The 26,583-nt window shown below is 39.2% G+C and overlaps 1 protein-coding gene across 1 annotated transcript; it reads right to left on the reverse strand.

Annotated features, from left to right (window-relative positions):
* Positions 1-26,374, reverse strand: LIPN (lipase family member N). Its single transcript, XM_003409247.2, has 9 exons — positions 26,062-26,374; positions 25,325-25,442; positions 22,855-23,053; positions 12,408-12,517; positions 9,408-9,544; positions 6,981-7,127; positions 5,073-5,144; positions 3,828-3,899; positions 1-234 (listed from the first exon to the last, which is right to left on the reverse strand). Exons 1-9 carry the CDS (start codon positions 26,236-26,238, stop codon positions 1-3), a joined length of 1,266 nt encoding a protein of 421 aa, XP_003409295.2. The 5' UTR covers positions 26,239-26,374.
* Between the last annotated feature and the right edge of the window lie 209 nt (positions 26,375-26,583).

Consider the following 26,583-nt stretch of genomic DNA (forward strand, 5'->3'; position numbering starts at 1 on the left):
TTAGGAATATTCTTTCATCAAAGCTAAGATTTTACTGTATACCCGTTGGCTGGCATCAAGGCCCCAGATGAAATCAAAGTGGTTCCAATCTGGCAGTAGTTTGAAGTAACTGAGATTTCTGATTTGAGGGAGTATCCTGGCCACGTCCTTGGGCGTTACAAGTACATCTTGTCCACCAGCCCAAATAGCAGTAGGCACTTCCATGGCAGTTAAGTCATATAGTGGGGGACCACTCTACGGAAGAGGAAAGAAATGTCATTCATAAGAGGAAGAACAATTATAGCAACAGCCACATTCAAATAAATAGAGAGGTTGCACAATGAATATCTACTATGACAATAGCTCTCTCTGGCACTGTGGAAGATGGGATGAAAACCTCACTGGTCCCTACCTTCAAAGAACGTGAGAAAAAATAAGCAAGACAAGATAGCTAAATAAACATTTGTGTACAAAGTAGGGTATATTGAATGCTATAAACCAAAAACCAAACCAAACCCGTTACCATTGAGTCAATTCCAACTCATAGAGACCCTAAGGACAGAGTAGAACTGCTCTATAGAGTTTCCGAGGAGCAGCTGGTAGATTTGAACTGCCAGCCTTTTGGTTAGCAGCCGATCTCTTAACCGCGGTACCACCAGGACTCCCAAATGCTATAAAACACTCCCAAAATACAAGAGAAGTAAAGACAAGGAAGAAATTATTTCTTATTGGGGGCTTCATTAAAAGAAGTCATTTGGAATGACTCTTGATGGATGGTTGGATTTTGACAGGCAGGAATGGGGGTAGGAGAGCTTTCTAGGAGGCAAGAAGATTCTGCAGGCCATGGTCAGCAATACACATGGTCCAGTGTACTTGGAGGACAAAATCTGTGAGCAAGTACAGCAGGGTATAAGGCTGGAATCAGACAGTCAAGATCTGAATGCCAGTGTAAGGGATTCAGATATCTTCTAGATGTTTTGGGGGCAAAGCAGGGTTATTTTTCAGAGCTGTACGTCTATAGGGTCGCTATGAGTTGGAATTGACTTGATGGCAGTGGGATTGGTTTTTTGGTTTTGGATGTCTTAGGAAGAATGGATTGGTATCAGTTTGTGGGATAACTTGAATAAGGGGTGGGTTGGAGGTAGCTCCTGAATAACTCTAGGCAAGTAGTAAGGATGGTCTACAGAAGGGATAATTGAAGCTATTAAAAAACAAAAAAACAAGCCCATTGCCATGGAGTTGATTCTGACTCATAGCGACCCTATAGGACACAGTAGAACTGCCCCAGAAGGTTTCCAAGGAGAGGCTGGTGGATTCAAACTGCTGACCTTTTGGTTTGCAGCCAGTCTCTTCACCACTTCCCCACCACTGCTCCAATTGAAGCTATGGAGATAGCTAAATTCTCCAAGGGACAAAACTGTGAAGAATCGTGGGAAATGCTGAGAATTTGAGAGTGGTGGGAGGAGAAGTAGCCAGTGAAGGAGATAAAGAAAATAATTAAAAAAAGGAAGGAAAAATCAGAGATCACTGCATTGTGGAAGTCCAAAGTAGGAGAGTTACAAGGAGACTGTAGTAACTAGAATAACATATTTCAGAAGGTGAAAATAGGCAATTATATTTAGTGATTAAATGTCACCAAAAAACCCAAAACCAAACCAGTTGCCATGGAGTTGATTCCACCTCATGGTAAACCCATGTGTATCAGAGTAAAATAGTCCTTCATAGGGTTTTCAATGGCTGTGATCTTTTGGAAGTAGATCACCAGACCTTTTCTTCTGAGGCACCTCTGGGTGGATTTGAATCATCAATCTTTCAGTTAGTAGCTGAGTGCTTAATCATTTGCACCACCCAGGGCTCCATTAAATGTCACTGGTGACTTCAAATAGAGTGGTTAGAAATATAAAGATAGAAACCACATTTCCTAGACCCAGGAGTAAATGGAAGAATGGAAAAAGTGGAGATATTTAGCTGTTTTAAATATTTAAAAAATATATTGATAAAAACAGAGCAATGGAAAGGTGACTTGAGAGTTGCCAGGTTGAGGGAAGGTTCGTTTGCTGGTTTGTTTTTCATAAAAGGCAGGAGTTCTTTAAGACAATAAAATAGGAGCCAGGAAAGAGAGGAGGTAAGAGAAGATGGGAGAAAGGGCTCGGGACTAAGCTAATTTGGTAAAATAAGGAACTTTCATTTTCTGAGAGAGAAAGGAGAAAATCAGGAGGACAGAGACATTTTGAGGTAGTTAAGAGGGAAGTTAAGAAATTGTATTCATTCAATAAATATGTATTGAGTGCACAGTATAAATGCCAGGTTCTCTTCCAGTTGACAAAATATCGGTGAGTAAAACCGAGGTTTTTTTTTTAAACACCTACCTTTGTGGAGCTTGCATGAGCCAATCTTTTTTTCTCAATGAAACATAAAGAAGGGAACAGAGATGGTGTTGGGAACTTGCAGAGCGGGTAAACTGTTGGGATTAATTACTCAGAGGGAATGTAATAAAAATTGACTTCATAACTTCTAAAATTACCAACAAACAAAACAGGATTTGTCTGGAGCCAGGTAGGATCAGCTAACCGATGATACGTTCTAAGGACACTGACTTTCCGTACATATGTTAGACCTTGACTGTACACAATCTTGAGTGTGTGTTTTTTGTTCCATTTTCTTGTCAATGTAAAAAATATATAAATATAACATGCTCACTAAAAGTAATTGAAGAAAACCGAAGTATGTAAAGTCCAAAACGAGAGTGCTCTTTTACTTTTTCATGTCTGTCTACTTCCTTTCTCCAAGCCTCCACCTCTTGAAGGTAACCACTTTAATATTTTTTTTCTCAACCTGTCCTAAGCATTTGCCAGTACAGTATATACTTTTCCAAATATACAGTTTGAGGGTCAGGAGAAAACTTTGGGGGTAATAGAAAAGTTCTATATATTGAGCGTGACGATGGTCACACAAATGAATACCTTTCTCAAAACTCATTGAAATGGACACATAAAATGAATTTCATTGTTTGTAAATCAGACCTTAATCAAGCTGAACGGAAAAAAAAAAAGAAGGGAAATATACATAGCCTGGCTCTTGTAGTTGTCCTAAGGACTAATAGAATCATTCCCCTAACAATCAAATCCATTACTGAGAAATCGACTGCTCTGAATAAATGTGCTGGGAGATTTTAACTTAATGTGCTTAGTCCATGCTTAGAAGCTCAGTATTTGCCTGAGTACCAAAATGGTGATAACGGGATAAATTGAAAGTACAGATCTAAATCTATCTACAAATCTTGGTGCATAAAGTTATAGGGGAAAATAATGCTTTAAGACCCAACTCTTTAAGGGCGGATAATACTCTCAATTTTCATTTGGAATCCTGATTTTTCTCCATTGGTATCAAAAAGTGAATATTCATTTGTTCTGTGTCAAGATTTTTATGAAATATTTTCTGTTATTATATAGCCATTAAAAATCATGTTAAAAACTCTCATTAACATTGGTTCTGTCTTGATATGAATGGAAGTTACAAAGAAAGATACATGATTGTGTATAAGCAGTATGATGCTGAGAAGATGGGGAAAATAAACCAAAATATTAACATACCTCGTTATCCCTAGATAGTGGGATTGCAAAGGATATACTTTCCTTTATATGTGCTTCTGACTTTTCTGCAATGAGTACAGATTAAAAGTGGAAAAAAGTAATAACTAAAGAAAATTTAATTTAAATTTTTAAAAATTAAAAAAAAAAATTATCAGTGCCAGTGCCACCAACTTTCAGGTAATATTCTAACTCTTGAATAATTCTTTCTTATAATTTCCCAAAACCACTGTTCTGGGGTCATTCTGGGTAGCTCACTTGGTTGTAGTGACGCATGTTGTCAGCTTCACTTCCCCAGTCATAAGCTCTGAATTCGTCAGCTCCGTACAGCTGAAATAAATAATTTTTAAAAAGAGAACATTCAAGCTAGGACTCATAAGAATAAAATAAAGCTTCTGAGTCTCTAAACCCAAACCAAACCCATTACGGATGAGTTGATTTTGACACTAGCGACCCTATAGGACAGAGTAGAACTGCCCCATAGGGTTTCCAAGGAATGCCTGGTGGATTCAAACTGCCGACCTTTTGGTTACCAGCCATAGCTCTTAACCACTATGCCACCAGGATTTCCACTGAGTCACTGGAGTAATACCTTTTACCACTTGAAAATGTGGCTGAACAGAGAAAGAGAAGCAATGGTCTCCTTTGTTTGAAGAAAAGGCTAAGGGGAATCCAAGGTTGTAATCTTTAGGGGAGCAGACTGTCACATCTTTCTCCTGCAGAGCAGCTGGTGGGTTATGAACTGCTAATCTTTTAGTTAGCAGCCAGGAGCTTTAACCACTAAGCCATCAGGGCTCGCTAAGACTTCCTACCAAAATAATCAAACCCATTGCCATCCAGGCCATTCTAACTCATAGCGGCCCTAGAACAGAGTAGAACTGCCTGATAGGGTTGACTGATAGGAGCAGCTGGTGGATTTGAACCGTTGATCTTTTGGGTAACTGTCATAGCTCTATAACCACTATACCACCAAGGGTCCAAGACGCCTTAAAAAAGAAGAAGAAGAAAAAAAAAAAAAAACCCAAACCCGTTGCCATTGAGTCAATTCCGACTCACAGCGACCCTATAGAACAGAGTAGAACTGTCCATAGAGTTTCCAAGGAGTGCCTGGTGGATTTGAACTGCCTACCTTTTGGCTGACAGCTGTAGCACTTAACGACTACCCCACCAGGGTTTCCCCAAGACTCTGCAGGAGAAAGTAAAATCACAGGCATTTCTCTCTCTGTGTAAGCCTCAGCTCTCCTGGGCTTCCTCAGTTTACCTCTTGCTTTAGCTTAGGGTCTGTTTTACAAGGTCTGGCTTATGTCACCTACTTGGCATCCAGCAAAATCAATGCCTGCTCTTAAAATCCAAGGATCATTAAAGCATAAAGATGGAGACCAAGGACAAAACAAAAGCTAGTGGCTAAGTTTCTTAAAGTAGGCCTGTTAACAGCGGTGAATCTGTCTTTTGATGTATTATGAAAATTATGATTGGAATGGTTTTCCACGACAAAGACTCTACCTGTTTTATATGCAGGAGGTTTTGTACTGATGATCCAGTGGGAGCATGTGACATATACACGTCCATTCGACTCTGATGGAAAAAAAAACACACACACAACAAAATATGTTACAGCAAGAATGAATCACCCACCAAAATACCTGAGGCCTTTCAGGAGCAGAGAACAAGCATACTAAGAATTAGTAAATGAGTACCGGGTTTTTTGGTAATGGCAAAGCAGACTCATCCAGATAAATACATATTCATGTTGGACACTTGGATGCGAGCAAAAAATACGGGCTGAGTAGAGGGATGGGTTGCTTGAGGGCAAACCTGCACTAGCTCTGAAGCTGGGAAATTTTTCTTAATTTGAAGTAGAAGGAGCAGCAATGGACATCATGGAGAAAGCAACTAGGAGAAAGGCTGTGTGCAAGTGTGTGTGTATGTGAATGTATATGTACGTGTGTATGAGTGTGCACGTGTGTGCAGGTACATGCACATACATGATCACAGAACAGGAGATCAGAAGTGCTAGATTTCAGGTCTTACTTTGTTAATCATAAACTTTGTGACTTTGGGAAGGTTATTTAATATCTCTGAGTTTCTGTTTTATTCATCCTTTAAGTGAAACATACTAAAAATCATACTATCAACTTGCCAGGCTCCTGTGAGGGTATAATAAATATTTGAAAAGTAAACAAGCTGAAAACCAATCACTTCCGTATGCACCGTACTTCAATTTTTGTAAACATTTTACAGACTAGTCATCATAATTCCAGGCATTGCAATAAAGTAAAACTCAACAAGGAAAACTATTGAAAATCATTACTTTTGAATAAAAAAAAAAAAAAATTTTTTTTTTAAGCAGGCTTTAAATAATGGCTCTTCATGGTTTTCAGTCTAACACAACTTCGCCTTTTAAGGAATGGGAGTGAGGAGAGCCGGTGGAGAGCAGTTATCTTCTTTGGGACTAGCTGCACTGTAACAGTCTCATTGGCTCCTTTTTGGAACGTGGCAGAGGTAACTATTCAACTCACTACCCATCTGTCAGTTTTTTGTACTGTGCTGGCTTGCATGTTGCTATGATGCTGGAAGCTATACCACCAAAATTTCAAATACCAGCAGGGTCACCCACAGCGAAGAGGTTTCAGCGGATTTTCCACAATAAGACAGACTAGAAAGAAAGGCCTGACAATCTACTTCCAAAAATTAGCCAATGAAAACCCTGTGAATCACAACAGACTATTGCTTGATATCGTGCTTGAAGAGGAGCCCCCTAGGTTGGATGGCACTCAAAATACACAGTGGCCACAACAATGACCTCAGGCATACCAGTGATCAGGAAGATGGGGCAGGACCAGGCTATGTTTTGTTCTGTTGTACATGAGGCCACCAGGAGTCAGAGCTGACTCCATGGAGACTAACAACAACAACTATTCAGCCGCCACAGTAGTCTGCAAATATAATCTCTTTTTCTTCTCCCTCTTCTGCTCATTCTTTTGTTTTTCTTTGTCTTCATCCTCTTCCTCTTTGTTGTTATCTTCTTCTCCTTCTTTTTTAATTTTAAATAACAGGAAACAGAGAGTTGATGAAACAGGACTGCTGCTTCTTCACAAGAAGTGAATTCCATCTTCTTCCTGTATTTTCCAGGTTAAGTGGTAAGTTGTATTTGAGGTCAAAATCATCTACAAGTTAAGGCACACATGAAATACGTTCAATGCCTGCATATGCTTCTCTGTTTTTCTAGTATTTTATTTTTTAATGCACTGTATGGTCCACTGAATACCTGACCTGTGTACAGAGAATCTCTGATTTTAAGTATATACAATGTGTCATATGAATTTATGCAGTAATAGGTACATCAAAACAAATCAAAGGAAAGCTAGAATTTCTTAAATTACTGAAAACTTTCATAATCATTATACATACCATGTTCATATTTTTCTGGTTGGATCCACCCAATAAGGACATAAGTTCGCTACATATCACCCAGAGTATTTTATTGTCGCAGATTTTGACAGAAGGTGGCTTTCCTGTTTTATCTTCTAAAAAGAAACCTTTAGTGCCAATAAAAGCCTGTAAAAGTAATATATATATATATATATACTTTTTTTTCCAAAAACTATCTTCAGACTTCTTGACATTTTCTTTATCCCTGGTATGAGCCATACTTAGGAATATATTTGTATTTGCTGTTTTGGTCAATGAGACCAATGTATTCAGGAAAACTGACTTATGACTCCATCTCCAACCATGGAAGATCATCAGTATTATTTACAAAGAGATTGCAGAAAAGGACCCTCAACTCCAAATTGACTTCCCTATGGTGAAGCTTCCCTGTATTTTGTCCAATTAGAGATTGCCCAGCATTTTGTATTTATCATTTAGTGGCAAGGAAGGTGCAACAATTTCCCTTTAAGGTCGGATATTACTTTGAATAAGAAGGAAAAGCAGAGTTTTCTCTGTTGCTCATTGGTACACTGGTTTTATATTAGTGTCCCAGATGAGCTAGTTCTCACGCTGCAAAGTAGAGAGTGGCGCATGGAAAGGAGGGGACACTTGACAGCAAAGATTTGATGATGTTAGAAAGGCATGGGAAAATAATTTGGGTAGAGATCTCTGGTGGGGGGCCTGGAGCTTCTGGGGCCACAGATATTCTGAAAAGCTGGGAATGGAAATAAAAGGGAGATGGAAAGAGGACTTGAAGTAGCAGAAAATTTGAAAGCAGGTGATATAATGCTGAAAGAAGCCAGGGACATTCTTTGCCTCAGACATGACCTATCTATGCAAAACAAAATGTACAGAGCTGGCGTATTTAAAGACAGGTGTGTCTGCCTCTGAATTTAATTTAACAAATTAATCTGCTCAACCCTGTCTGAATGTAGAAAACATTTAAAACTCACTGATGTCAATAAACATTGAAATAGAATTATCAACTACACAAAAGGGAAGTTACTGCTTGTGTTTACAGTAAACAAAACAATAAAACTGGTATCAAACCAATCATTAGGCCCTATGGAAAGTCTTCTTTGTGCTAAAACTCACATATAATAATTTCTGTTCCAACACCACCACCCAAAACCAGAACTTCATATTCTTAAATGTGAATTACTGTGATTCTTTAACTGATCTCCTTGACTTTATTTTGATCCACGTCTAATTTATCCTCTACTCCAAATTGAATGGACAATCTTGGTAAACTATTATGTTCTTTGTGGCAATGACTTTTTTTAGAGAAACAAAAACAGGGAATGGGGGAAAATCCTTTCAATGAACAAAGTCCAAATCCACAATTGGCAGTCAAATTACTTTTCCAACTTTTGGAAAATAACTAAAAAATATTTGAATGAATAATTGAGCTTTAAGATAGAATTGGAATCTTAGCTTTAGTAAATTAGTACAAGCTCCCAAATGGAAAGGGGTATACCTGCTAGGTTCACCTAACATCAAAGTCAGGGGCATCAGTGGTCATATGTAACTCAAGAGTGTCTTCCATTTGGGCCTTGTGAATCCATTGACGTGCCCGTTAGGGATTGAATTGTGTCCCCGCCAAATCTGTGTGAAATTGGCTAGGCCATGATTCCCAGTATTATGTAGTTGTCCACCATTTTGTGATCTGATGTGATTATCCTATGTGTTGTAAATTCTAACCTCTATGATGTTAATGAGGCAGGATTAGAGGCAGTTATGTTAATGAGACAGGACTCAATCTATAAGATTAGGTTGTATTTTGAGTCAATTTCTTTTGAGACTTAAAAGAGAGAGTTGAGCAAAGAGGAGAGGGACCTCATCACCACCAAGCAAGAAGAGCCAGGAGCAGAGCACATCCTTAGGACCTGGGGTCTCTGCATGGAGAAGGTCCTAGACCAGGGCAAGATTTATGACAAGGACTCACCCCCGGAGCCAACAGAGAGAGAAAGACTTTCCTTTGAGCTGCCACCCTGAATTTGGACTTCTAGCCTCTTAAACTGTGAGAGAATATATTTCTGTTAAAGCTATCCACTTGTCATATTTCTGTTATTGCAGCACTAGATAACTAAGACACTGCCCAACTAAATGTCCCAAGAAAATTTGTAACTGGACCTCATACTGACATAACCCTCAGCTCATCTAGAAGTTCATGTGACATATATTCAGCTCTGCTTATTACTTAGTATATTAAAGTGTGGGTGGGAGCTGTAGGCACTAAGAAAAAGACATACATGCACAAGGGCACACACACACATAAGCACATGCTCACAGAGTCTGATTGCTGTAGATTTCATCTAAATTTCCTACTTCTACTTAAAGGATAATAAAGGATCTGTGATAGAAAATGAGATCCTCAGATAAATTTTGGTGAAAGGGCATGCCTACCTTGATTATGGAATTTGGAAGTAGAAAAATACGGGTAAAAATGCTCGTGGGATATTTGAATGAGACCGTAGGACCCAAGGCAAAATTCATTTTGATTCTTTGTGCCAGTTCAGGTATGGTGGAAAACGCTACAAACCCTGAGAGAACAGGAGACAAGACAATTTCGTAAAAATTAGAGATACTTACGTAATGCTTCTACTAACAGAAGTAGAACTCTGCTTTGTTATTTTTATTCTTCTATTTTGCCATGCTAGGAAACCCTGGTGGCATAGTGGTTAAGAACTACAGCTGCTAACAAAAAGGTCGGCAGTTTGAATCTACCAGGTGCTCCTTGGAAACTCTATGGGGCAGTTCTGCTCTGCCCAGTAGGGTCACTATGAGGGAGAATCAACTCGACAGCAGTAGGTTTGGTTTGGTTTTCTTATCGCAATGCTATAGGGTCGCTATAAGTCAGAGGTGACTTGACGGCAGACGGTTTGATTTGTTTGATTTAGTGCAGTGATCTTGGGGATGAGTTGGGAAACTTTTCCGAGTTGTTCTGCAAAGATGCCTTTAGCCGTTTCTACTCCTTTGTTCCCAGTTTTTTCTTATTCTCTCTATGGACAATTTAACCTGGTTGGGGAACTGGAGCAGCTAATGGGGGAAAGGTGGAGGAGAAACTGCCAAAGCAGCTACAGCCGGATGAACTGTGGACCACCTTACTTCCCTGGCATGGGGTAAATGCTTGCAATGCTGTCATTTTACTCTCAACTCTGAGATGCGAGGATGAGTCACAGAGCTTCTAGAAATAGTCTGTTCGTGAGAGGTGAGCCAATCAATCCTTTTCTGAAGCATCACCCACTTATTTGGCAGGCTTCCTTTTTCACAATGGAATGAGAGCTCACTCTCCCAGCATTTCACTGGATGCTTGCCAATCCTTCAGACTCTTCCCTGCTTCCAAGATGGAAGACTTGCCTTGGGCTCACCGTGGTTACAACAAGGACCAACTGGCTTCATCCACTCCGTGCTTTCAGCAATTGCATTGCAAACATCTATAGCCTTAGGAGGATGAGGGATAAGATAAGCGCAAGACAGGGAAAGGCAAGGGAAGTATCTGTATATTATGGTTCCCTCATGTGTCTCCTTCAGGAACCTCTATTAATATGTGTGTGTGTGTGTGTGTGTGTGTGTGTCTGGATCCATAGCAGAGGCTCTTTGCTGAAATCCTTGTTGAAATATTAAAAGGGCCTTGGCCAGAAAAAGAACTGAAATATTTGGTTGGGCAATTGATACAAAGACTAAACCAGGCTTATACTGATACTGCCCCCTAGGGAGTGTTTAGAAGTATGTGGAGATAAGTTTTTGGGTGGTCACTTTGTCTGGGGAGCTCTATTGGTATTTAGTGGGCTGGGGCCAGGGTTACCAAATGTCCTATAAATAGTGAACATTTCCCTTCCCAAAATGCTAATAGTGTTCATTGAAAAATGATGATTGAGTTTCCTATGCTGTCTTTGCAGATCATATATAAGAGCATATCCAAGTCCTACCCTTTCTTCCAGACCCAGCTAAAGCCTTTCCTCCTTCATACAGTTTCTTCACAGGGCCCAAGCACCCCATTGGTGAAGTCAGGCTGACCTGGTTTGAGTCTGTGCTTTGCAGCTTATGTGCTAAGGGACGTTGGACAACTCAATTTTTCTGAACTTCTGTTTCTTCTTCTATCAAATAGAGATAATAATAGTAGGATTGTTCTGCAGATTAGAGGGAAATATTGTGCAAAAGGTCCTGAACACAGTGCCTGACACATAGTAAGTGTTCAATAGTGTTAGCTAGTATAGTATAATTATTTGGCTCTTAGTGGCATTTGGGGGTCTCCCATTAGTCATTTGATATCCTTTTAGTTTACGCTCTCTGATACTGTCTGTCCCAAGATTTTAAGCTGCCTGAGGATCAACATATGCTCACTGTTGAGGATGATGGTGATAATGAAAACATTGTAAGAATGTTTATTGTCTCCTGCAGTTTTAGCGGAAACCCTGGTGGCATAGTAGTTAAGAGCTATGGCCACTAACCAAAAGGTCGGTAGTTCAAATCCACCAGGGGCTCCTTGGAAACCTTATTGGGCAGTTCTACTCTGTCCTATAGAGTCGCTATGAGTTAGAATCAACTCGACGGCAATGGCTTTTGCAGTTTTAATTAAAAAAATTCAAACTGAAATATCACATTCCACATGACTCAGTCCCCAGTCCCTTACTATTGAAAAATTTAGTGGAAAATCAGTAACAAATTCAAAATTTCATTATTATGAATTCCTTTTTTATTTGAAACTAGGTTATTGATTTCTTCCCAAAAGATCCAGGCAATCTTTAAAAAAGTAACATTTCAAAGAGCAGTGTCTTGAACTTTAAAAAAATTTTCTACATACTGCTTACATTTAATTGCTACGCCATACATATTAAATCACATGCTAAGTAAACTCAGCTGATCTATATATAAACGTATATTGTCCAACCCGACAGCAAAATGTATCTATCTCTTTTCAATTTGTCCAAATATAAGTCCCACCCTTTTATTTTTTAAAAATCACAGGTGCGTTGTAAGGAAGGTATGACTGATGTATATTTACCATTTCTCGGGGATATTTCAAGTCATTCAGCTTTACATTTTCAGCTGAGGGAATCTAGAAACTTACTCTTTGGAATTATTTCTTTGGATTTTGGTCCATGCTGTCCCTGAGAAACTGCGTCACCATTACAAATGAGGCACTGTGACTAGAGATGGGGAAAGGTTTACCCTACATATTCATGGCCTCTAGGCACGAGGGGAGGGGTGGTCTTTCCACTTAGGGCGCTAGAGTATCTGCCCCTCAAAAGACAGAGAATTAAAAGCACTGTACAGGGAGGGTCACTATGAGTCAGAATCAACTTGACAGCAACAGGTATAGTTTTTAAATGGCAGTTATTCTATTCCAATTTAAGGTGAGCTCTTGTAAGACTCTGATAACATTTGTCCTTCTAAACATACCTATTGTAGTGCCAAGTGAATGTCCAACGAAATACAACTTCTCCTGACCAGTTTTATTTACAATGAAGTCTATTATTCCTGGGAGATCATATCTGGCCATTTCATCAAAGCTGCAAAATAAAACAGGGGTTTATAAATACAACTAAGTTTAAAACTCTGAGTGCTTGCACACTCCTCTTTTTTACGCTCAGAATTCTGTGCTGTCTACTTATTCAGTGTGTATTTCATTTTTTATCCAATTTTATGTGGTTGAAGAGCCCTGGTGGTTCAGTGGTTGTGTGTTCAGCTGCTAACCGAAAGGTCAGCGGTTTGAACTCACCAGCCGCTCTGCTGTAGAAAGATGTGGCAGTCTGCTTTCTTAAAGATTTACAGCCTGGAAACCCTAAGGGGCTGGTGTACTCTGTCCTATGGGTTGCTATGAGTCAAAATTGACTCTATGGCAATGGGCTTTGATATCCAAAAAAATGTAGGCAATTGTAACTTTTTCCAGCTGTGTTTATATTTTTTACATTGTAGTAAAACCTGTTTATAGTATCTGAAGTTCATTCTTATCATCCTTTGTCTTCACTCCCTTTCCTTGGATTTCTTTCTCTTCTCCCTCCCAGTCTAGTTTACAGGCCTCTACTGAGCCCTAGTGGCATAGTGGTTAAGAGCTTGGCTACTAACCAAAAGTTTGGCAGTTCAAATCCACCAGCCACTCCTTGGAAACCCTACTCTGTCCTATAGGGTCGCTATGAGTTGGAACCTACTTGATGGCACCTAATAACAACAACATAAGATCGTTGTGTGTTGCAATCAACTCCATGGCACACGACAACACTTTTGACTGAAGGAGCCCTGGTGGCACAATTGTTAAGGCTTGGCTGCTAACAGATAGGCTGGCAGTTGGTACCCACCCAGCAGCTCTGCAAGAGAAAGACCTGGCAATCTGATCCTGTAAAGATTCCTTAAAGATTCCAGTCTAGAAAACCCTGTAAGGCAGTCCTACTCTGTCACGTGGGATCGGTATGAACTGAAATCAACTTGATGGTACCTAACAACAATAAACAACAACTTCAAACTTAGATCCCTGGGCGGGATAAATTCTATGGAGCATAGTTCTAGTCTATAACAAATGGCATCACCATGAATTAGAAAGACTTGATGACAACTAACAACTCTTGACATGCCTGTGGGACTTCAAAACTCTTAGTCTTTTTTTAAAAAAATAATTTTTATTGTGATTTAAGTGAAAGTTTACAAATCAAGTCAGTCTCTCACATAAAAAACCCATATACACCTTGCTACACACTCCCAATTACTCTCCCCCTAATGAGACAGCCCGTTCTCTCCCTCCACTGCCTCTTTTCGTGTGCATTTTGCCAGCTTCTAACCCCCTTCACCCTCTCATCTCCCCTCCAGGCAGGAGATGCCAACATAGTCTCAAGCGTCCACCTGATCCAAGAAGCTCACTCCTCACCAGCATCCCTCTCCAACACATTGTCCAGTACAATCCATGTCTGAAGAGTTGGTTTCGGGAATGGTTCCTGTCCTGGGCCAACAGAAGGTCTGGGGGGCATGACCACTGGGGTCCTTCTAGTCTCAGTCAGACCATTAAGTTTGGTCTTATGAGAATTTGGGGTCTGCATCCTACTGCTCTCTTGCTCCCTCAGGGGTTCTCTGTTGTGTTCCCTGTCAGGGCAGTCATTGGATGTAGCCAGGCACCATCTAGTTCTTCTGGTCTCAGGATGATGTAGTCACTGGTTCATGGGGCTCTTCCTGTCTCTTGGGGTCGTAATCACCTTGTGTCCTTGGTGTTCTTCATTCTCCTTGGGTTGAGACAAATTGATGCATCTTAGATGGCTGCTTGCTACCATTTAAGACCCCAGACGCCACTCTTCAAAGTGGGATGCAGAATGTTTTCTTAATAGATTTTATTATGCCAATGACTTAGATGTCCCCTGAAACCATGGTCCCCAGACCCCTGCCCCTGCTACGCTGGCGTTCGAAGCATTCAGTTTATTCAGGAAATTTCTTTGCTTTTGGTTTAGTCCAATTGTGCTGACCTCGCCTGTATTGTGTGCTGTCCTACCCTTCGCCTAAAGTACTTCTTATCTACTATCTAATTAGTGAATGCCTCTCTCCCACCCTCCCTCCCTCCCCACCTCGTACAAACGAAACAACATTTTCTTCTCAGTTTAAACTGTTTCTCAAGTTCTTATAATAGTGGTCTTATACAATATTTGTCCTTTTGCAACTGACTAATTTCACTCAGCATAATGCCTTCCAGGTTCCTCCATGCTATGAAATGTTTCACAGACTCCTCACTGTTCGTTATCGATGTGTAGTATTCCACTGTGTGAATATACCATACTTTATTTATCTATTCATCGGTTGATGGACGCCTTTGTTGCTTCCATGTTTTTGCTATTGTAAACAGTGCTGCAATAAACATGGGTGTGCATATATCTGTTCGTGTAAAGGCTCTTATTTCTCTAGGATATATTTCAAGGACTGGGATTGCTGGATCATATGGTAGTTCTATTTCTAGCTTTTTAAGGAAGCGCCAAATCGATTTCCAAAGTGGTTGTACCATTTGACATTCCCACCAGCAGTGATAAGTGTTCCAATCTCTCCACAGACTCTCCAACATTTATTATTTTGTGTTTTTTTGGATTAATGCCAGCCTTGTTGGAGTGAGATGAAATCTCATTTCTCTAATGGCTAATGATCATGAACATTTCCTCATATACCTGTTAGCTACCTGAATGTCTACTTTAGCGATGTGTCTGTTCATATCTTTTGCCCATTTTTTAATTGGGCTTTTTGTCTTTTTGCAGTTGAGTTTTTGCAGTATCATGTAGATTTTAGAGATCAGGTGCTGATCAGAAATGTCATAGCTAAAAACTTTTTCCCAGCCTGTAGGTAGTCTTTTTACTCTTTTGGTGAAGTCTTTGGATGAGCATAGATGTTTGATTTTTAGGAGCTCCCAGTTATCTAGTTTTTCTTCTATTCTTTATAATGTTTTGTATACTGTTTATGCCATGTATTAGGGCTCCTAACATTGTCCCTATTTTTTCTTCCATGACCTTTATCATTTAAGATTTTATATTTAGGTCTTTGATCCGTTTTGAGTTAGTTTTTGTGCATGGAGGGAGGTGTGGATCTTGTTTCATTTTTTTGCAGATATATATCCAGTTATGCCAACACCATTTGTTAAAAAGGCTGTCTTTTCCCCATTTAACTGTTTTGGGGCCTTTGTCAAATATCAACTGCTCATATGTGGATGGATTTATGTCTGGATCCTCAATTCTGTTCCATTGGTCCATGTATCTGTTGTTGTACCAGTACCAGGCTGTTTTGACTACTGTGGCGGTATAATAGATTCTAAAATCAGGTAAAGTAAGGCCTCCCACTCGGTTCTTCTTTTTCAGTAATGCCGTATATATCCGGGGCCTCTTTTCCTTCGAAATGAAGTTGGTGATTTGTTTTTCCACCTCATTAAAGAATGTCCTTGGGATTTGGATCGGAATTGCATTAAATGTATATAGATCGCTTTTCGTAGAATAGACATTTTTATAATGTTAAGTCTTCCTATCCATGAGGAAGGTATGTTCTTCCACTTATGTAAGTCTCTTTTGGTTTCTTGCAGAAGTGTACTGTAGTTTTCTTTGTATAAGTCTTTTACATTTCTGGTAAGATTTATTCCTAAGTATTTTATCTTCTTGGGGGCTACTGTAAATGGTATTGATTTGGTGATTTCCTCTTCAATGTTCTTTTTGTTGGTGTAGAGGAATCCAAGTGATTTTTGTATGTTTATCTTGTATCCTGATACTCTGCTGAACTCTTCTATTAGTTTCAGTAGGTTTCTGGAGGATTCCTTAGGGTTTTCTGTGTATAAGATCATGTCATCTGCAAATAGAGATACTTTGACTTCTTCCTTGCCAATCTGGATGCCTTTTATTTCTTTATCTAGCCTAATTGCTCTGGCTAGGACTTCCAGCACAATGTCGAATAAGAGTGGTGATAAAGGGCATCCTTGTCTGGTTCCCGATCTCAATGGGAATGTTTTCAGACTCTCTCCATTTAGGGTGACTTTGGCTGTTGGCTTTGCATAAATGCCCTTTATTACGTTGAGGAATTTTCTTTCTATTCCTATTTTGCTGAGAGTTTTTATCATGAATGAGTGTCGAACTTTGTCAAATGCCTTTTCTGCATCAATTGATAAAATCATGTGATTCTTGTCTTTTATTTATGTGGTGGATTACATTAATTGTTTTTCTAATGTTGAACTATCCCTGCATACCGGGTATAAATCCCACTTGGTCGTGGTGAATTATTTTTTTGATATGTTGTTGAATTCTATTGGCTAAAATTTTGTTGAGGATTTTTGCATCTACATTCATGAGGGATATAGGTCTATAATTTTCTTTTCTTGTGGTGTCTTTACCTGGTTTTGGTATCAGGGAGACGGTGGCTTCATAGAATGAGTTTGGTAGTGTTCCGTCCTTTTCTATGCTCTGAAATACCTTTAGTAATAGTGGCGTTATCTCCTCTCTGAAAGTTTGGTAGAACTCTGCAGTGAAGCCGTCCGTCTGGACCAGGGCTTTTTTTTGTTGGGAGTTTTTTGATTACCTTTTCAATCTCTTCTTTTGTTATGGGTCTATTTAGTTGTTCTACCTCTGTTTGTGTTAGTTTAGGTAGATAGTGTGTTTCTAGGAATTCATCCATTTCTTCTAGGTGAGTTTTTCATAGCAATCTGATATGATTCTTTTAATTTCAGTTGGGTCTGTTGTAATATTGCCCATCTCATTTCTTATTCGGGTCATTTGCTTCCTTTCCTGTTTTTCTTTTGTCAGTTTGGCCAGTGGTTTATCAATTTTGTTGATTTTTTCAAAAAACCAGCTTTTGGTCTTGTTAATTCTTTCAATTGTTTTTCTGTTTTCTATTTCATTTAGTTCTGCTGTAATTTTTATTATTTGTATTCTTCTGGTGCCCGTGGGTTTCTTTTGTTGCTCTCTATTTGTTCAAGTTGTAGGGATAATTCTTTGATTTTGGCCCTTTCTTCTTTTTGTATCTGTGCATTTATTGATATATATTGGCCTCTGAGCACCGCTTTTGCTGTGTCCCAAAGGTTGTGATAGGAAGTGTTTTCATTCTCATTGGATTCTCTGAATTTCTTTATTCCATCCTTAATGTCTTCTATAATCCAGTCTTTTTTGAGCAGGGTATTGTTCAGTTTCCAAGTGTTTGATTTCTTTTCCCATTATTGATTTCCACTTTTATGGCCTTATGGTCAGAGAAGATGCTTTGTAATATTTCAATGTTTTGGATTCTGCTAAGGCTTGCTTTATGACCTAATATGTGATCTATTCTAGAGAATGTTCCATGTGCACTAGAAAAGAAAGTATAGTTGGTTGCTGTTGGGTGGAGTGTTCTGTATATGTCTATGAGGTCAAGTTGGTTGATTGTTACATTTAGATCTTCTGTGTCTTTATTGAGCTTCTTTCTGGATGTCCTGTCCTCCACTGAAAGTGGTGTGTTGAAATCTCCTACTATTATTGTGGAGCTGTCTATCTCACTTTTCGGTGCTGATAGAGTTTGTTTTATGTATCTTGCAGCCCTGTCATTTGGTGCATAAATAATTTAATATGGTTATATATTCTTGGTGTATTGTCCCTTTAATCGTTATATACTGTCCTTCCTCATCCTTTCTGATGGATTTAACTTTAAAGTCTGTTTTGTCAGAAATTAGTATTGCCACTCCTGCTCTTTTTTGATTGTTGTTTGCTGATATATTTTTTTCCATCCTTTCAGTTTTAGTTTCTTTGTGTCTCTAAGTCTAAGGTGTGTCTCTTGTAGGCAGTGTATAGATGGATCTTGTTTTGTAATCCATTCTGCCACTCTCTGTCTCTTTATTGGTGCATTTAGTCCATTTACTTTCAGGGTAATTATGGATAGGTATGAATTTAGTGCTATCATTTTGATGTCTTTTTTTGTGTGTTGTTCACAGTTTCTTTTTCCCACTTGATTTTATGTGCTGAGTAGATTTTCTTTATATATATATTGTCCTTTCCTCATATTTGTTGTTGTTGATTTTGTTTCTGCTGAGTCTGTATTTTTCCCTTGTATTTTATTATGATAAGTAGGATAGTTTGTCTCCTTTGTGGTTACCTTATTATTTACCCCTATTTTTCTAAATTTAAAACTAACTTTTATTTCTTTGTATCGCCGTATCTTCCTCTCCATATGGAAGGTGGTTTTTCTGGGTATATTACATTTCTTAGTCCCTCTTTATTATTTTAATGTTGTCTTCTTTTATATAATAACATCGCCGTTACCCTGTGTTGGGGTTTTTTTTTTATTATTATTATTCTTGCTTTGTTTTTTTTTGGATTTCCCCATCTGGTTGACTTCTGGTTGATCTGCCCAGTGTTCTAGTCTTGGGTTGATACATGATGTTATTGATTTTCTAACCAAAGAACTCCCTTTAGTATTTCTTGTAGTTTGGGTTTGGTTTTTACAAATTCCCTAAACTTGTGTTTACCTGGAAATATCTTAATTTCACCTTCATATTTAAGAGACAGTTTTGATGAATATATGATTCTTGGCAGGCAATTTTTTTCCTTCAATTTTTAAATATTTTAAATATGTCATCCCTTTGCCTTCTTGCCTGCATGGTTTCTGGTGCGTCGTCTGAGCTTATTCTTATTGGCTCTCCTTTGTAGGTGACTTTTCGTTTATCCCTCGCTGCTCTTGTAGGCAGCATATAGATGGATCTTGTTTTGTAATCCATTCTTTACCTTCGGTTTTGGCAAGCTTGATTATATGTCTTGGTGACTTTCTTTTAAGATCTGCCTTATGTGGGGTTTGATGAGCATCTTGGATAGATATCTTCTCATCTTTCACAATATCAGGGAAGTTTTCTGCCAACAAATCTTCAACAATTGTCTCTGTATTTTCTGTTATCCCTCCTGTTCTGGTACGCCAATCACTCATAGGTTATTTCTCTTGATAGAATCCCACATGATTCTTAAGGTTTCTTCATTTTTTTTAATTCTTTTATCTGATTTTTCTTCAAATATATTAGTGCCAAGTGATTTATCTTCGAGTTCAGAAATTCTAGCTTCTACTTGCTCAATTCTGCTCCTCTGACTTTCTACTGAGTTATCTAATTCTGTAATTTTATTGTTAATCTTCTGAATTTCTGATTGTTATCTGTCTATGGATTTTTCCAGCTTATTAAACTTTTCATTATGTTCCTGAATAATCTTTCTAATTTCTTCAGTTGCTTTATCTGTGTGTTTCTTGGCTTGTTCTGCATATTGCCTCATTTCCTTCCTGATGTCCTGAAGGGTTCTGTATATTAAACTTTTGTATTCTGCATCTGGTAATTCCAGGAGTGCACTTTCATGTAGAAAACTCCTGGATTCTTTGTTTTGACAGCCTGTTGAGGTGATCATGGTCTGTTTCTTTATGTGACTTGATATTGACTGTTGTCTCCGAGCCATCTACAAGTTATTGTATTAGTTCATGCTTGCTTACTGTGTCATAGCTGCTTGCTTTGTTTTGTTTTGGTATACCCCTATGGGTCGCTTGAGTGAGGTAGCTTGATTCTTTTCACCTTTGGAGCTCTGGTGTCCTGTCCCCAGCTGGCTAGAGCTTTTATCAGTTGTATTAGTTTTTTTATTAGTCTAGGAGTCCATTCTGTTTTCTTGTATGAATTCTGCTCAGGTTTCCAGGTAGCTGATATCAAGTGTGTGGTACAGGCTCTGTCCTACAGTCTTAGTGGGGTGGGGGTGATTGGCGTATACACCAGTATCTGATTGCAGCAGGGGGTCACGCTCTGAACTAGGCAGGGGGCTGAGAACTGACCCCCAAGTGTCTCTGAGGAAAATGCGTCTCCGTTCCCTAAAGCATGCTGGTGGGTGGGTTCTGCAGAGGGACCATGGGCACCCAAAGTTTTTGGTTGTAAGGACTGGGAGGTTGAAGTTATCTTTGGACCCCTGTCGCAGGTGGCTGGGTGACCTGAGTGGACCCCTGATGTGGGTAGGTGAGGACCTTGTTTAATAGGGGAAGCAATGTCAAACATCAAACACCCACCTCTCTACTGCACAGCTGAAATGGTTGGAGTTTGCCGACAAGGGCCTATTCTCCCGAAATAAGCCCACACAGGTCCATTCAGAAGGGAAAGGTGCTCAAGGACCACGGATGGTTTATGCCTGGACAGGAGCCGCTTCTGTCCTGAGCTCCCCTGGTTAATGGAGCTAGCAAATTACCTTTTACCCCCAGTTGCAAATTTTTTCCTTCCCCAAGGCTGGGAGGATGGCTCTAGGTGCTCGCCAGTGTCTATCTCAGGCCCAGGGATTCAGCCACTGAAGCCAGCTTGGTGGTGGGGGGGAGCGTTAAAATATACGCAAGTACTTAGCTTTTGCCGAGAGCGCCCTTCTCCTCAGGTTCTGGAGGTGTGAGTGGGCTGTGTGGCTGGCCACTTCTCCCTGAGGAAACTGTGGCCGAACACTAGTACCAGCCCCTGCCACCGCCGCCGCCGCTCCAGGAATGGTGCCTGAGTGCTCCTGGCGATTCAGGTCCAGTAACTCCTCTCCACTTCTGAACGGTCTCTTCCTCCCCCTGCCCCTCATTTTGTTGTCTAAGCTTGCCTTCGATGCTCAGGGCTCCCAGCTTATCACAAATATACTCGTTTCACTTGTTTTTTCGGGTCTTTTTTGTAAAGAGGGCTCAACGGAAGCGTCTGTCTCTTCTGCCATCTTGGCTCCGCCTCCTGGAGTCTTTTAATATCCACCTTTGGAAGCAGGACAGGTTGTAAATCATAGTTCTACCATTTACTAGCTGAGTAGCTTTTGATAAGTTACTTAAATAAATGCTCTGAGCCTAAGTTTCTTCATCTGTGAAATGAGCATGATAGTACCTGGTTTGCAGAGTTGCTGTCAAGATTGGCCAGTATGAGAGAGATGACTGTCTGCTACTAGGCACTCAATGAGATGTGGCTATTGTTAATATTGTAGCTCCCATAGAGACGTATTCCATATCTGCCAAACTTCTCTAGAAGTGGTTCTGCTTGTACTAATACAGGGGAACAAAAAAGGCCCTATATATCACATTTAGTCGAGTCAGGTACCCTATGAGCCAAACGCCTGTTTGTAAAAAGCACATGTGAGGAAATTTCTGGATTGATACTCCCAAGGATAAGAGAATTGTTGTATTTTCTTAATGTAAGCAAGGTTTAAGCTCCTAGTCAAGGACTGGTGACAGACAAAATTTTTCCTCATGCTTGCATTTGTCCAAGAACTCTGACCCTTACAATTTAGTCTGTCCTAACAGGTTTGGTTTTAGTTAGGTGTTATCCTCTTAGTTTGTCCGTGGATGCTGAATATTTCATTAACATGACACTCTGTTCTAGCAGTAGGGTTGCAAACCAACTGAGAGCTTAGGACGGAGGAAGGGAAGAACATTGTGAGCATTGTCATGTCTGTGGCTTCAACAGAAAAACACTTCGATTCACTAAACGAAAGTCAACATATCAATAGAGTCTTTTCCATTGTCCACTGATAAGACTTTTAAAACTTCATATTAAATTTTCTGAAAGTGTTATTCTCTACAGTCTCAATCACAGTTTTTCTGTATAAATATAGTACTGACACATTATCTTTGCAAAATTGATTGGCTTTCCAGGAGAAAAGACTTATAAAGGCATCACTAGAGTGAATATAAGTTTCATGAAGGTAGGGGACTTTGCCTCGTTTACTATTGAATGTCCATTGCCTGGAACAGTGAATACACACAGTCCCTGGAATACTAAAGAGCTCTGTTCCTAAAACTGTTTTTAAGTTGAATTTGTACATAAGTTGGAACAGTTAGGTAAGGTTCATCTTAGTATATAGTACATAGTGGACTTTTCTATGCATAAAAAACATTAAAGAAACTTCCAGATACACTAAAACATCTTTAACATAATAATACAGTAATAATAATAATGTTTTTTTCTATAATAATAATGTTTTGATGCACATTGCAAAGTAGCACCCGTTTGTTATTAGGAACCATTGTATGTACCTCCAATTTTTAATATAACAGGCTTTACGGGGATTGGTTCATAACTATGGGTTGTATGTTAAGTTGGACGTTTATAACCCGGTGACTACCTGTGTAGCAGATACTCAATAAATATTGGTTGAATGAATGCATGCATTGGTCGTAACAGATTTCTGGAGCTGTCCCTTTGGACAAACTGATAATGTGCTTATATAGAGTTGAGTGTTAAAATCATCTTGTTAAAATGGTAAAATTTGCCTGTGCGAGAATCAATGGAAACCAAAGCTTCTTGCTGTTTCTCTCCTTTGTGGTGTTAGTAGAAACTACAAGTATCACAGATTATTATTTTTAACGTTATAATTTGTAAAGAAATTGCCTTGAACTTTCCTCATGATTTTTCTTAGATACAATTTACCTAAAAGCCCAGAATTCTTCTTCATTCACTGAGAGGGTTTTGTGTCTTCTTGACCAAGTGTTGCCCCGACTGTTTCCCATCCATACATCATAACCTGCATCTGCTAGAAGGAACCCAAGGCTGCCATTGGCAAAATTCTCAAGCCAAACCGCATTGTCTGCAAACAAGGCATGCTGCATGTACACAACCGGCCGGGGACCTGGAGGGAGAGGAAAAGAGAGACAGAGAGAGGCAGAGAGATAGAGAATAATTTCTGATAAATATAGCATCACAGAACATGATAAACACACACACACAAGAAAAAAGAAAAAACAGAGAATAACATTCATTTTTTTTCCTTTGTCATTACTGTATAGCATTATAATCCCTGCTTTGTACCTTGTTAGCTGGGTGGTCTTGGGAAAGTTACTTATCTCCCTTAAACATCAGTTTCCACATCTGTAAAGTGAGGATATCAAAATAGCAGCTACCTTATAGAGTTGTTATATGAAATTCATGAGATAATGCATGTATATCAGTCAACAGAGCACCAGGCACGAAGTATGTACTTGGGAAATGTAGGTTATGTGATTAAATCTTTATGTTTTCCAGGGAGGAAGAGAAGATGAATGTTAATAGACACTGACTAGTTCCCCATGGAGCTCCTGTCCCAATTCTGGAGGGAGAGAGAATTCAGGGAGATGAGAAGAGCCAGGATTGAAGGTTGGGGCACCATCACTTAACGGTTAAGAGCACAGGCTCTGGCACCAGGCTGCCTGCGTTTGAATCCTGGTTCTGTCACTTGCTGTTGTGTGACTTAGGACCAGGTTACATAATCTGTTGGGCTTTAGTTCTTTTATCTGTAAAATGCTGACTATTAATAGTACTCATTCATAAGGTTGCTGGGAGGTTTAACTGATCTAATTCATGTAAAGCATTCGTGTACACCTAATACCCTGTTGCCGTCGAGTCAATCCTGACTCATGGTGACCCTGTAGGACAGATGAGAACTGCCCCAAAGAGTTTCTAAGTCTGTAAATCTTTGCAGAAGTAGTCTGCCACACCTTTCACCCATGGAGCTGCCGGTGATTTCGAACCAATGACATTGGTTAGCAGCTGAGAGCTTTAACTATTGTGCCACCATGGCTCCTGTACACCTAGTAAATGGCTTTTTAACTCTAAATCTTGCTAAAACTCTCCCTCCTTAAGCAAAAACTTTCCTAGATTTTCTTCTTTTAAATTTCATAGAACAATACACCTAATAAATGGTTTTTAATTCCCAATCTTTCTAAAACTCTCCCTCCTTAAACAGAAGTGTTCCTATCAAGATTTTCTCATTTTATATTTTATGCCTGTGATTGCCAGATTTAGCAAACAACAATAAAAAAAAAAAAAAAAGAAGAAGAAGAAAGAAAAAGCTAGGATGCCTAGTTAAATTTGAATTTCAGATAAACAACAGATAACATTTCAATATCAGTTCATCCTAAAATGGGACTTATATAAAAAAAAAAAAAGCATTGTTTATCTGAAATTCAGATTTAACTGGGCATCCTTTATTTTACCTGATAACCCTATCCATACCCCACTCCTATCTTTTATTCTGAAACTCTTCAATTACAGGTTTGTACAGGGAACTTGTCTTTCTGTCCTGTGGGGAGAGAATGCTCAACAACAGGATTCTAGCTGCCACTGAGAGCGAGAAGATGCAGCACGAACGTGGTTTGCCTGCTGTTGTTAGTTGTTGCTGAGTCAGCTCTATCTCCTGGCATATGCAGCTGTCAGTAAATTATTCGCCACCAAGCCTTTGCAGATATTTTGTTGTACTGTTATCTTTCCCTCTTCAGAAGTTTTGCAGTTATTATTCCCCTTTCAAGAAATGTGATTTCCCTGCTTTCTCATGGCTGGTTCATGTCCCGGAATTCAGGTCTTAACAGGATGTTCCTTCATTACAGAAAACATCTGTCCTTTAGGGCAAACAAACGTACGTGAATGTTAAAGTTTTCATTTCCGGCAAAAGTTTCAGAAGTCCCACAGTTATTTAACTTGCTTTGTTATCCTACAGAGGAAGTCCCATTGATTCTAGTCAGGGCAGGAGGCTCTTTTGGGCTACCCCTTAAGCAACTTCACACAGCCCAGCAAATGTCCTTCCAAAAACGATGAAATCCACTTTCTGGGACAAGGCAGTTTTCTACACGAGAAACCAGAACTCAGTAACAAGCTAACAAAATACAGGCTCCACCTTTGCATTTATACCTAACAAGCAAGCCTGATTGTAGTCAACAAGCTCAGCCTTGCCCTTTGTGTTTTTAGGTTCTTGCCTGTCTTCACCAAATTTGAGGGGAGGGAATGAGTGAGCCTCCCTGTTAGCCATTTAAAGACTAATATAATTGTTCAAACCCATTTTGATGAATCGGTCACTCCCTTGAGGAACAGCCAGCATTGAATTTTGGTAATACTCAGTTCTCTTTCTCAGGAGAGGTGTATCTTGTACCTGTGCTCCTAGCATCTCTTCGCCCACAGGGAATTCTGTTGACACTGAGTATGTACCCATCTTCAGTGATGACGTCATACTCCTCACTGGGGTAGCCATTATAGGTGATGATTTCACTCTGCCCAGTAAAAATGTAGGTGTTAGCTGAATGTCTTCGGTAAAGGATATCAAAAGGAAATAGAACAGCATTGGTGTGTACTTACTGGGGTAAATTATCTGAAATTTGTAGCCCCAGGCAACTGTAAAACTAATATAGTACATACAGTTTTGATAAAATTAGGCAGAAAATGTGAAATAGTGGGAAATATATACACATACATGTATGTATATATATATATATATATCTAAATAAATATTTGGGTGGGAAAGAATTTTAGTATTGGCATGTTTATTCTGACAATTGTCTTTTGAAACCACTCAGTTTAAAGTTAACAAAACCATAGACTAGTAGAAGGCATTCATATATATCATCCAAATGGTTTAAAGTTCTTAAAATATAAATTCAAAAGCTGGGGGGAATCTATGAAAATACGATTCTGCTTTTGTTATTAGAAAATACCATCTATTCTGTCAAAAGATCAGATCTACCTAGCTAGACTCGTGTAGAAATGTTAAAAATCACCTATGTTTTAGATGTTTTCTTATCAGAGATTTTCTGCTTTAACAGGACTTTTGATAATCTCACCACCAATTAATCCTGCTTTATCTGTTGCTCTTTGGAATTTTCCGTGACTTACAATATTCATCCACACTTCAGGATTCGCTTCCTTTTCCAATTCAAAGTATCCACCACCATTTGAAGTTCCACAAATCAAACAGATTGTTGCTAAAAACAGCCACATCATGGGAATACCTGGCATAAAACGTTTAATATTCACAGATTCATTTTGTCCATCCAAGTTTATTAATGACATGAAAATAGTACCCTAACAAAAACTTGAATAATGCCCTGAGAAAGCTGAAAAGGTATGGAGTGAACTAACTTGGAGCACTATTAATCTGTTTTTACACACAGAAACTGTCTTGATGCAATCTGGTTCTTAAAATTAAAGGAATTTGATCTAGGAAGGAAACTTTTTGGTTTTATTTTAATCAAAGTTGGTTGTTTTAAGTCATCGTTCACCTGTGAGCTGCCAGGATACCTAAAAATTCAATGAGGGAGTTTTCATACCACAGCAAAATGGAAGGGTGGAGGTATTCCCTGGCCTAAACCAGTATCCCATAAAACAGATAACAATGAACTAATGAAACGTCATTCA

The sequence above is a fragment of the Loxodonta africana genome, chromosome 16 (assembly GCF_030014295.1).
Source record: "Loxodonta africana isolate mLoxAfr1 chromosome 16, mLoxAfr1.hap2, whole genome shotgun sequence".
Lineage (NCBI taxonomy): Eukaryota > Metazoa > Chordata > Mammalia > Proboscidea > Elephantidae > Loxodonta > Loxodonta africana.

Bases quoted from the DNA above. Each gene is read 5' to 3' on its own strand.
- LIPN (XM_003409247.2), bottom strand. From the start codon at position 26,238: ATGTCATTAATAAACTTGGATGGACAAAATGAATCTGTGAATATTAAA. The intron at 12,518-22,854 runs GTAAATTGTATC...TTTATTTTGCAG, and splicing joins GAAGAATTCTGGGCTTTTAG to CTTTGATGAAATGGCCAGAT. The intron at 7,128-9,407 runs GTAGGCATGCCC...TTACTTTTACAG, and splicing joins TTCCAAATTCCATAATCAAG to GCTTTTATTGGCACTAAAGG.